The 12,823-nt window shown below is 42.1% G+C and overlaps 2 protein-coding genes across 7 annotated transcripts in view; both read left to right on the forward strand.

The window, feature by feature from the left end:
- znf423 (zinc finger protein 423) overlaps positions 1 to 6,511 on the forward strand; it is a 155,814-nt gene extending 149,303 nt beyond the window's left edge. For all 6 annotated transcript variants that reach the window (XM_061036931.1, XM_061036930.1, XM_061036932.1 and 3 more), the window contains one exon: positions 5,548 to 6,511. In XM_061036931.1, coding sequence (XP_060892914.1) covers positions 5,548 to 5,577 — 30 coding nt within the window. In that variant the 3' untranslated portion in view covers positions 5,578 to 6,511. The remainder of the gene's footprint in view (positions 1 to 5,547) is intronic.
- Positions 6,512 to 11,573: 5,062 nt separating this feature from the next.
- Positions 11,574 to 12,823, forward strand: part of si:ch211-212o1.2 (uncharacterized protein LOC492735 homolog) — a 47,690-nt gene continuing 46,440 nt past the window's right edge. The window contains exon 1 of the mRNA XM_061036937.1: positions 11,574 to 12,024. Within this exon, the coding sequence (XP_060892920.1) occupies positions 11,865 to 12,024 (160 nt within the window). The 5' untranslated portion in view covers positions 11,574 to 11,864. The remainder of the gene's footprint in view (positions 12,025 to 12,823) is intronic.

The raw sequence follows: 12,823 nt of genomic DNA on the forward strand, positions 1-12,823 counted from the left end.
GGCTTAAAGAAAAAGTGTGGGTTCTCGTGACTTGGCTGGACAGAGAAGTTTGAGATGAATCATGTGAGTTAATACACTACAGGAGGAAGGAGACAGAGGGTTGATGGGTAGCAGTGAGGACAAAGACAGACAGAGAAAAATGTAGGAGTCGGAAGGGAGCAAGGGAATACGTGTCGGCGGGATGTTAAGGGCAGGGGGTGCGTTTATTTTCGATCTGCTCCCGAGGCAGCATCCTGTCCTGGACGGGTGGGGCTAAAGACAAGCCAGGGAGCAGAGGAAGAGGGCTAAGACAGCCCATCTGCTCGTCCCAGACACACACACACACACACACACACACACACACACACACACACACACACACACACACACACAGACAGACAGAGCTCTGTGTAGCTGACTAGCTCACTCGGTTGGAAGAGTGTCAACTCTGAGCTATAAATATACTGAACCCAAAGAAGACCACTAGGCGACTAAGGTGATTTTTCATTTGGTGTTAAAAACAGCATTAGAGATGGGGCACTCTCTCTCTCTCTCACACACACACACACACACACACACACACACACACACACACACACACACACACACACACACACACACACACACACACACACACACACACACACACACACACACACACACACACACTTACACACACAGCTTTTGGACTGTCTCCATTACTCCCCCCCCCCCACACACACACACATTGACACAAATACTGATACTGACAGACTCTACTGATACGTCACCCACACAAACACAAGGCATTGTTCCAGCAGCAGCACTTCCTCTTCCTGTTGTCTGTTAGACACTTGGCACCCACGATTCTCAGACTCACTGTTATCATCATTACACAGCATTGCAGAATTTATTTGGTGTTTATTTTCTGTGGTTGTTTTTTCCATCTTATTGACTTGGCCAACACAAACAAGGTCATTGTCATGTGAGTCAGTGGAGAAGTGTGATTGTTGTGATTGTTCTTCTGATCTGATGAGAGAGTTCTCCCCCTCTGCAGCTCAGTTCAGATCAAAGAGTGTATGAAGACACACACATACATGTTTCCACTATATGGTCATTGATTACATGCATGTACATAGACACAAAATAAAAGCGGCAGCAGTGCTCCTCCACTCGTCAAACACACCCATCAGCACGGCAGCACAAATACAAACACACATTTATTCCAGTAATGCAGATGTAGATAGCAGAGAGTAGCAGGACGAGGGAGATTAGATTTTTCTGTCTCTATCTCTCTGTTTCTTCTGTTGTGTCCTTGTCCCTATGCCCATGGGACTGTGTGTGTGTGTGTGTGTGTGTGTGTGTGTGTGTGTGTGTGTGTGTGTGTGTGTGTGTGTGTGTGTGTGTGTGTGTGTGTGTGTGTGTGTGTGTGTGTGTGTGTGTGTGTGTGTGTGTGTGTGTGTGTGTGTGTGTGTGTGTGTGTGTGTGTGTGTGTGTGTCTGTGTGTCTGTGTGTGTCTGTGTGTGCGTGTGTTCGGGTAATGCGACAGGGCCATATTTCCCCTGGGCTCAGGGCTCTGCAGGCTTTAGCCTCGCTCTCTCTAAGCAGTTTAGGAAAAACAATGACGGGCCTCTGTATTGACTGGCCTGGAAGAAGGGCTGTTCTCACTACAGCACACACACCCTCTGTTATCAAAAAAGCAGCAGAAAAATGATAAATAAATATATATATATAAATATCCAAAACAGGCTTGAAGCATTTACTTGAAGTGGGTTTATAGAAAACACCAACAGCTATCCTGAGCTAGCCGGGTATCTTCTAACCTGTGCACACACTTGTATTGAGATTCATATTTCTTGTGATTTTTTTAAAGCTGATTTGGACCTGTGATTTGGACCATCTGAAATAAAGTATAAAGTTAAATGAAAAGACAGTAGAAAACAGCAGAATGGAATAAAATAAAAGACAAACCAAAAAACGGCTCCAGCCTTATATTTATGCTGAACTGTTGTCAGTGTGCTTCTGCATTCAAAGGGAGCTGTTCTATTGTTATTTTATTTTATTCCTGACAAGGAGCCTTCATCCTCTCTGACAAGTCTGTATTATGGCCTCTTTAAATGTGCTTTTAATTTAACTTTCATTTGGTAAACACACACAAACAAACAAACACACATAATGATCAGATTTCTGTACAAAGTCCTCCTTTTGTTCTTTTGATTTTCACTCGAGAGCAGATTCTTGCACACTTGCTTCATCCGTTTCTTATAAAACCCCCTTACAGCAGGGATGGAAATAATCCCCTTACTTAACTTTTATTGCAAAACATCCGTGTTGCGTTAATAAAGGCAGCCTGTTTGAACATTGACCACATAGACCTGGAACCACAGTGAACACAATTTTTCTTCAGAATATATCAATTACTCTGCTGTAAAGCAGATGTCACAATCTGACTCACACACGCACACACACACCCACACGCACACACACACACACATTTCTAATCGATAGCAGTCCTGCATAATCAATACCAAGCTCGCAACATCAGTGATGAAGAGAAGTAACTGGGAGGTGTGTGTGTGTGTGTGTGCCACATGCAGAGTATTGCATTGCAGGCTGTCATCTATCTGTCTCTCTCTCTCATCTCTTCCTCTCTCTCTCCCCTCTCCCCCTCCTATGGGCTATTTCCAGCAGTCCACTGCAGCGCTCCGGGCTCCTCCGGGAGTGACCGCAGCCTTCCCTCCCTCCTCTTCCTCTGTCCTTCCTTTCCATCCCTCGCTCCGTCTACAAATCAATACGGCAGCAGCAGGACCCAGAGAACCTGAGGGAAAACACACAGACACACACTCTCCCTCTCCTTTCTAGTTTCTCCCTCCTTACATCCTTTTTTTTCCTTCTTTATAATTCAATGGGATCTATTTGTATTATAGTTTAACAATAACTGTTGCCAAAACAAATCATACAATCCTTCTTCTTTTTGCTCCGTTTAATGTTTTCTGTTGTTCTCTCCACTCACAATTCTGATGCCTCATTCATGACCTCATTGTTAGAGGTCATACATGAGTCAAGTGCGTGATGACGAAAGCCAGACATGGGTGTTCAGTCCCAGGAAACAGGATCCAGATCTTCCTATCTCCTCTCCTCCTCCCCCTCTGTCTCCCCTCTCTCTCCCCCACCCTCACTCTGTCTCCTGTCCTGTCCTCTCTTCCCATCATTCCTGTCCTGTCCTCTGGTCCCTTAAAGAGGAATGAGCCTGACCTCTTCTGGCGGCGGAGGGAACTGCAGCCAGTTGGCTTGCAGACGAAGCGGAGACTCTTTTTTTTTGCCATGAGCCAGTGATGGAGTGAGAGTAAGCAGACAGAGAAAGAGAGAGAGAGACGGAGGGAAAAAGAGAGCGAGAGTAAGCGAAGGGTTTTCATTCATAATGGGGTCAGTGGCTCCCAATGAGATCTGCTTCCTCGCTAGAGAGGCCTACACACAAACACACACACACAGACACTTAATTTTTCACTGTCCTGACTGTTATGTTTCTCATTGACTCACCCATTTCTCTGAAAGTCTTCTACTGAGGGAGTGAACGTGTGTGTGTGTGTGTGTGTGTGTGTGTGTGTGTGTGTGTGTGTGTGTGTGTGTGTGTGTGTGTGTGTGTGTGTGTGTGTGTGTGTGTGTGTGTGTGTGTGTGTGTGTGTGTGTGTGTGTGTGTGTGTGTGTGTGTGTGTGTGTGTGTGTGTGTGTGTGTGTGTGTGTGTGTGTGTGTGTGTGTGTGTGTGTGTGTGTGTGTGTGTCATTAATACCCTTTGGTTTCCCCTGGACAGGCTTGGCCTCTAAAGCCGGGTGCCAGACACTCTACAAACACAAAATACACACTCTCTCATAGACACACATGCGTACACACACGTACATACCAAAGGGCTCAGCGAAACATGCACAGCGAGATAAGGGCCATAGAATGACAAATAAGTATTTATCAACCCCAAACCACATATAATCCTTCACATTACTGTCCCCATCCACCCCTCCTCGTCTCTCTGTTCTGTTCATCCCCCTATCCCCTCCTCTCTTTTTTATTCTCCCATCCACTGTTCTTTTTTGTCCCTTTTTCCCCCCTCTTTCCGTAGTGGGGCCTATCAGCGAGAGAGAGCGATTAATCTGAAAAAGCTGCTTTTAGTGGTGATGAAGGGTGGAGTGGCAGGGAAGGGGGGGGGGGTGTTGATTGGGAAGATCTCCCTGGGAATGGGGGGTGTGTGTGTGTGTGTGTGTGTGTGTGTGTGTGTGTGTGTGTGTGTGTGTGTGTGTGTGTGTGTGTGTGTGTGTGTGTGTGTGTGTGTGTGTGTGTGTGTGTGTGTGTGTGTGTGTGTGTGTGTGTGTGTGTGTGTGTGTGTGTGTGTGTGTGTGTGAGAGAGAGTGTGTTTCATAGGGAGAAAGCTGAACAGTCTGGGGAATATGAGGGAAACATCCAAGTTGAAATTTCACTGACAGACACACACACACAAGCTGACAAATTCCCAGAGAAATCTATCCAATCATCTCTCCATCTTCCACACAAACATCCACAGACAGTATCCCCCAGCTTTAGATGGGATGCTAGCTAAATTCCAAACCAGCAAATCCAGATTATCACGAGTTCAGTCCCACATTGCAGCTGATATGGAATGTCCACAGAGGACTGAGTGTGTGTGTGTGTGGGTGTGAATGAACATGAGTGTTGAAAACGTGCTCATGTTTGTATTCTACATTCCCAATACTCAGCGTGTAGCGGTCTGTAATCATGCATGTATGTGTGTTTATCTCTCAGTCAAAAGTCTTCCTGCCTTCCTACCTCCATTAGTCACGCATTAAAAACTATCACTTAGTTTCTGCTCCTCCGCTCCCATTTATACCCACAGATCGCTGCAGTGTCTCCCTTTGTGCTCTCACTGCTGCTGTGAATTTTAATTTTGAAAAAAGGTGTTTTTTTGCATTGTGATTATGAATTGATGTGAAGAGAGCTGATGCCTTTGGAGAGATGTGAGTGTAGGCGTCTCCGAGGTATGGAGACGGTCTCTCTAAAATATTAATCACAATATCAAAAGACACAAGGGTTTCACAGATCTGAATAAACAAAATCGAGGCGCCGGGTTCCCAAAGATAAGAAATAAAACAAAAACAGAACAAATATGATTTTCAAGGTTCTGACTGAAACCAGGTTCTGAATGTTTGTAGGTTTCTTGCACCATTGTATGCAAACATATGTAACAATCTTGCATCACCTGTTATTTTTCTTATATTGTTAGTCCTTCATATGCTTTCATCTATGTGAACTGTCATCTCCTGTGAAACAACAATTCCACAGGACTGAACCGGCTCGTTTATGTTGTCTTTTCTCTTCTCTATTCTCTTCTCTTATTCTGCCTCCTCTTTCATCAGACTATGTATAAAGCAAGGAGGCCTCGCTGTCTGTACTGTGGGAGGCAGTTGTGTTTCTGTTCTCTTCTGTTCTTTTATTGGATGGGGGTGCAAGTGGAAAGCACTATGCTCACGTAGCCCATTATTTCTCTCATCATGTGTTCTCACTTTTTCTCTCTATCTCTGCCTCTCCCTCTCTCCCTGCAGAACCACACACTGAGTCAGCACGCGCAGTGAGACCGAGGCCCGGCAGGATCTCTCGGCTCAGCCGGGGCCCCCGACCCGGTGCCGGCAGGGGACTCCCATCTCCACATCACAGCCAATCAAAGTGTCATTTGCTACTCACATGTAAAACTCTAACGATCGCGCCACTGGGCGCGGCTATTAGGAGCAGCGGGGGAAAGGAATATTAATGGGATATGCTATTAAATAAAGAAAGGAAAAAGTGGGTGAGAGAAACGGTGAGAGCCACATGAAGGAAAGAGAGAAGTTAAAAAAAAAGGTATTGTACGTGCAGTATTTTTTATTGTCCCTGCCAAACCCTCCCTCACCAGCTTCCTCCCCCTCCCCTCCTCCCTCCCTCTGTGTCCACCCATTGCTCCCCAGGTCAGGCATTTTATTTTTTTTAACAAATAGAAAAGCAAAAAAAGCAAAACAACCTTTGTTTAGTTTTTTTAATAGATTGTAGAAAATGCTTCACTTTCTTGTCCCCTCAGTTGCTTATTGTATCTAAAATCATAGGTGCCGATTGATTTGACTTCCTTTGCCATATGCGCTTATTTTCTTGTTCGTTTTTGTACCTTTTATTTCTCGCCGTAAGTAGGTACTTGTGCTGTGTTGTGATTGATTGTTTTGCCAGTCGTAAATTCCTGAGTTTCTTCCTCTGACTCTCCTTTTTATGATTATTGTTATATATATTTTTTTCCTTTTTGTAATTACTATGAAAAAAAGACATCAAACAAAATAAAGTGCAGAAAACCATACAGATGTTTCTTTTTTGGATTGGGTTTTCCAGTCGCTATGGGGCCTAAAATGGTTATTGTAAAAATAAATATAATCGATTTCAGTGCGTCTGGTCAATGACTGCTTTTTAAATGTGAATTTACCAGATTGCAATAATCTAGTACAGACAAAAAAAGATAAAACAAATAAATAAATGACAAATAAAGAATTTCTGTGTGATGTGCATTTCTTCAAAAAAAAAACAACCTGTGAGCTGTGTTGAAGAAAACATATTATTTCAGGTCTGATTTAGTAGCAGGTTCAGATGATTTCTATTGCCCTGCCCAGTGCACAGAGACGGTCACAGGATGCTCTAGAAAGACTGACTTGGGTGAGATCAAATCAAGATTAAAATCCGAATTAAAGGTAAAAGCTGGTTTTCTAAAATCAACAAGGGGCGATACACAGACATCAAATGAGATGTATTGTGTGTCACTCTCAGAGGAATGTTCAGGAGACTCAACTCACGGAGGTTCACATGGAAAAGGATGTAGCATTACAGCTACATGATAACAAACGCTTCAAAAGAAGATCACTACAGGAGCTACCTTTCGGAAACATCATTATCTTGATTAGCACCTCACTGATGCAATACACTGCTCTGAAATGACACAGCTGTTTGGATAACTCAAATGTAAAGAATTACAGATAAATAAAAATATGTTTACCACAGTTATCCCATTAGATACATTAAGAATTACAGCCAGTATTTTGTTTCCACAGCTGCATGCAAAGTGTCATCAATTGTTAGTTTCTCTAGTGCTTGCTGCAATTCACCTGGAAATCTGAATGCAGTTAATTCAGAGCTACATGTGAAAGTCCAAATTAAGAACAGCACTTTTAGGTGGGGGTTGTTTCTGTATTAAATGGACAATTGTGAAATTGTGAAACAGACTGTGGATCATCTTAGATTTATTCATCCATGGTCAGACAACATAGAAACACAACACACATGGCTGACGTGGATGTTGAAACCCCCTCCCGTTTGCCACCAAGAACTCTGGAATAATAACTAATTATCAATCCGTTTAATGCACACTGCACATATTGCACAAGTTTGCTTTTTCTTAAAATTGTATTTTATTTATTTTATTTACCATTTTGCACAATTTAGAATTTATTACTGTAAATATTATTTATCTTATTTTTACCTCATTTTATTTTATCTTTTTACTTCATTTTGGTTGTATTGCACCGCGGGTCGGAGACAAACGCAATTTCGATTCCACTGAAATTGACAATAAAGTTGACTTTGACTTTTGACTTTGACAAAGTGTAGACCATCGCTGACCAAGATCTCACAATCATTGACAAAGTGGCAAAGTCTTCATCTTCACAGTGTTGCTTATATTCTGCTAGAAAGGTACAGCCCACAAATTCCTGGCTGCTTCGGTTCATCTCTACAAGGCTAGAAAGAAGACATCACCTTGACTCTTAAATATCAGACATATACATTTCTTCAGTCTCAGAGTCACATTTCCTTCTCTGCTCACAACAGACTCTTCAATCCAAATATAACTCTGATGCTATGAGGTCTCTTACACATATGTATTACAGCTTCACAAACCTAAAAGAAGAATTAGTCTGAGATGGTTGACACAATTTAAAGATATATCCACAAAATGATCAAGATCAATGAATCCATGAAAATACGTACTAACAAGCACAGTTAATGCAAAAAGGCAGAGCTTCACATACAAGTAAGGGCGGCTGTGGCTCAGTGGTAGAGTCTGTCGTCTCTCAACCTGGAGGTTGGGGGTTCGATCCCTAGCTCATAAAGCCACATGTCTGATGTTTCCTTGGGCAAGACACTTACCGTTAACCCCTAAACCCAAGTTAAAGATTATTAAATACTGATGGACACCTTGCATACAGTATCAGACTCTCTGAATGGATGTGAAGGTGTGACCTGTGGTGTAAAAGAACTTTGAGGAGTTAGAAGACTAGATAAGGGCTGTACAAGCTCAAGTCCTTTTTCAATCTACATAACGAGATATTCTGGTTAGGAGGTTCCAAACATGAATCATGTCTAGGGTCAAAAGGTCATGAACTGAATAGAAAAGTACGAACGGTCATATTGTTATGTCTTTCCTCGTTTTATTTTCCTCACCTTTCTGAAGATTCTCATTTTCTTAAGACTACTAAAAAGTAACCGAATCAAGAAATTAAAAATGAAATTTCGGAAATTCAGCCAGAATGCATTTGAACTTAATTGCTGGGCCTTAGGCTCCTGCACGTTTGAGGACAGTCGTGCTCTTAAAAGCCCCTCAGCTCAGTGTTGATGTCACTGCAGTGTTAAGCCTCCTGTGCATCCCTGGTGTTAATTACCTGCAAACAATACTGCTCCAACATGTAAGGTCGACACACACCTCCATCCTTAGTGAGCATAACGTTAGTTCAGGCAGGCCACAAAGTCAAACTCAGGCCACAAAGTCTACTCCATCTGCTCATAGCAACTGGTCTAAAGCCAACCCACATCGCTGATGGCTCATGTGAGTCTCGTCTAAGAACCAATTGGCATATCTCAAACGTGGTGCCTTGTTTAAACCGCTCCAGACTTTCTGCTGTCTCTGTAAGCTGCTTTGCAAGTCACCTCAACCCCTGCTCCTCCTTTTCATGCTGTGCTTTACTCACCCATGTCTTTCTGTTGTCTCTGATGCCTGATCTGTTCTATCAGATCTCTACTGCTGTTCTAATCAGTCAGCTAAAGGAGGTCACAAAACAGAACCATACCACCAGATATTATACTTTCTTTGATTCAAGTTGTCCGGGCAGCATTACAAATACTTACTCACCTCAGAGAGTTTCTAAATTGAATTTCCAAGACAAAAAAGGAGAGCGATTAGATTAAATTGGATCACAGTCAGAGGTGGCCATTGAACTGTGGAGGGCACATTACAGTTGAGGTGACATGAAGGAAAGTGCTGTCAATCACACTGAATAGAGGATCCACACACTGCTGTGTATTAGTAGCATTGCCCTGCACTAAAGCCAATAAATGTTGGCAAATACATCAATCTGAACTTCAGTAAAAATAGAGGAAAGATCATGCTGGAGCAGCCCTGGGTCTGTGCTGTCAGCTGGTCGACACTTTGCCACAATCATCTCTACTGTTAGAGAAGACATTCTGCTTACCGTGTGTGTGTGTCCTCTATTTCACTCATGAAATAAGCAAGTTGTGATTTATGTTACCCTGTAAGCAGGACGTCCAGCTTTAATGGTGAGTTTAATGGTGAATTGCTTACTTATAAAATCAATGTTTTAAATGACAGAATTTTTATAAAATGACATTTAGGATTTATTGCTTCAATTAAACACTATTATAAATGTGTTTTGAGAAAAATATAAAGGGCTTATAGAATCGTAAAATATGAAGGATATAGTCAAGCCTCATACCATGTAAGACAATTCAAAATGTATTTAGATAAACTTTAAATGTTCTGTTACTAAAACAATATGAATAATCCATTGGAAACATTATTGAAAATAAAATGGACAGCATCAGCCTGAAAAGTCTAAATAGTAATTTCCTTCAAGTAATGATGTAGAGCGGTTTTTAAAGAAGTGCATTCAAATTGATCACAGATGCTTCACAGGTGACTAAAGCATTTTCAAAGGAAGCAGCAAACATGGCGCTTCTTGTCTCTTGATTTCTATGAAACACATTTGAATTCCAGCATCCCAGGAGACTGAATTTTCAAACAGTAAATATGAAGATACACAATTTACAACCACAGCTTTTTGTGCACCACTGTCGCTAACATGCTATAAAATAACTGCCAAACGACACATCTACTAGAAACATCACATTGAACAGGCACCTGTTGCATGTAAGATTAGGTGATCTGCGGCTGTGGCTCAGTTGGTAGAGTCGTCATCTGTCAAGCACATGGGATTCGAGGGTTCGAATCCCCAGCTCCTGCATCAACGTGTCTGATAAATCTTTGGGGAAGACACTTAACCCTGAGTTGCTCCCGCTGCTTCATCAGTGACGTATGAATGTGATTAGTTATTGTGATGGTCTCACTTCATAGCAGCCTCTACCATCAGTGCGTGAATGTGTAGGTAGTGTAAAAACACTTTGAGTAGTCTGAAGACTAGAAAAGCTCAAGTCCATTTACCATTTACCATTTGATATGAAGGGGCCATAAGACTCACCAGTACAGTCACACACCATTTTATTAAAACCAGAATGAGACACTTTTATTCGTACAGCTGAACAAAAAATATTTTCATCAGGGTGAAAACTCGACTGTTAGCATTCACACATGCCCAACCCTAAAACTTTGGGACGTTTTTCAGAAGCACAGTGCATGTGTGAAAGGGGCTTGAGCTTCAAACCCTCATGCTCAGGGCCATGTGTCTGTATGTGGGTTCATGATAACTGACACTTACTGGTTGGTTATCCTTCATGAAATATCAGAGGATCAACTAAGACAAGACTATTTCTAATGGCTGATCATGTCACTTTAAGGGGACTTGGTTTATTGTGTGTTAAGCATGTTAGAGCTTCCCACAAAAAAAGGATGAGAACTGTTATTGGACTCTAGAGCGAAAAGAAGATTTAAAAGCTATTTCAATGTTCATTTCGGGACCTTTTAGTTCGAGAAAAAAGAAAAGAAAAAAGTTGAGACATTTAAGCGGCGTAGGTGTTGTTTCTGTGTATGATTGACAGGTGATAGGCTAACAAATTAATGTTTTGAACATATTTTTTAGGAGTTTTAAATAAATAATTAACATTTTCTGCCACCCTGTAAGATTGACATTTTTTAAATGTTCTACTATAGGCCTATATGATTTTTTTTTCTGAGCAACCCGGGTAAGCATACTTCTTTCCTAAACCGAACTGCATTTTCGACCTTTCATTTATTTGTCTATAAAATAAATAATAGCCTACATCAACATTTGTACCAAAAATGACATTAAAATAAGGATCCTCTTCAAATAGCCTAACTTTTATTTTGACATATAGGCTACATATTTTATTTCCATAAACATTAATTTGACATTCGCCTATAGTGTGGCGTTATTTTTATTTATTTTTTAAACACATTTAATTTGTTACTTCTAATCTATGGAGGTGACTCTTGCCTGGTATTCTAGAAGCAGCACCTGAAGGCAGCACTCGAGGTAACGCCACTAAGTGCATTAAACTGTCGTCATTTCATTGGATTATAAAACGCTTGTACTAAATGCAGTGAAAAGCGTCGCTTGTAAACACAGACGCATGCAGTCTCTCCCGTTTGAAAACTAACAGCTGTTCATGGCTCAAGTCTGAAATAGGTCTGTGTGTCAACGCAGCTGCGTCCGGGTATTTCCGGGTGGCGAGAGGCTGCTCTGGTACAGCTAGCATCACTTTGGTCCAGCCTCCTTCCTCCATCCAGCCTCCTTCCTCCATCCAGCCGCGACAGCAGCCACCTGAGGCCGGAAACACAAACCGGACCAACAGTTATTGACCGGGACAGATCAATAATTGATGTGTTCTAGCTGAAAGCCAAAGCGGGGAGCAGCGAGCAGGAGTCATGGCGGCGTCGCTTCTCTCCGAGACCGACATCATGCACCGGTCCATGGCGGAGGAGGATCCGAATGGAAATGAGCACGGAGCGGCTTCACGCAGCGCTGCACCTCGCTGGGGACCGCAGCACGCCGGGGCCCGACAGCTAGCGCGGCTCTACTCTCCCGGTGAGGACATGTTCAGTGTCCCTGTTTGTGTTGATGCTGGTGTCACTCGCTGTGGGGGTGACATGTGGAAACAGCAGAGGCCTAAAAGCTAAGACAGTAAGTCATGAGGTGCACAGGTGTGAAGAGAAAGGATGAGGATGGAGTCAGTCCTGTTTGCAAACTGCTCACAGTACGGTTAAATGCTAACTTAGCAATGATATATGAATAGTCATTAGCACTTGTCTGGTCCTCATTAAGGCTGCACTGTGCAGGCTGTAAACCTGATGTAAAAAAGTGTGCAGGTCAACTGTCCCCAACTTTAAGGAACACACTTTAGTCTTATTTCAAATGAACTATTTTGTAACATGATATCTTCTATTTATAATATAAACTTAGGACCAAAAGTGGGCAGGAAACAATAACAATAAGAACCTATACTTTCCCTTATGTACAGAAGTTTACATAGCCTAATAGTTAGACAATCAAAATAAATACAGAATATTCAAATGTCAATGAAGACGAATGAAGGTCAAAATGAAGTTTAACCAAGAGGAGAGAAAGTTGTAAAATGCTGCAGAAAGGACACAGAGTGAAATTAGTTGTCTGAAGTTTGTATTGAGATATCAAGAAACACAAATGTAACACATTACCACTACTCATTATTTAAAATCTCACCCAATGAGTAGGGGGCTGTTTTTGTTACAAACCCCAACCTCATAACCACATCATGGACTTGTTGTAGCAGCAAACATGATCTGCAGCACCATGATCAGAGCATGACCTGCAACATCTTGTGTCCAGGCCAGAGACTGTTGTAGTA

This window comes from Labrus mixtus, chromosome 4, assembly GCF_963584025.1.
Source record: "Labrus mixtus chromosome 4, fLabMix1.1, whole genome shotgun sequence".
Lineage (NCBI taxonomy): Eukaryota > Metazoa > Chordata > Actinopteri > Labriformes > Labridae > Labrus > Labrus mixtus.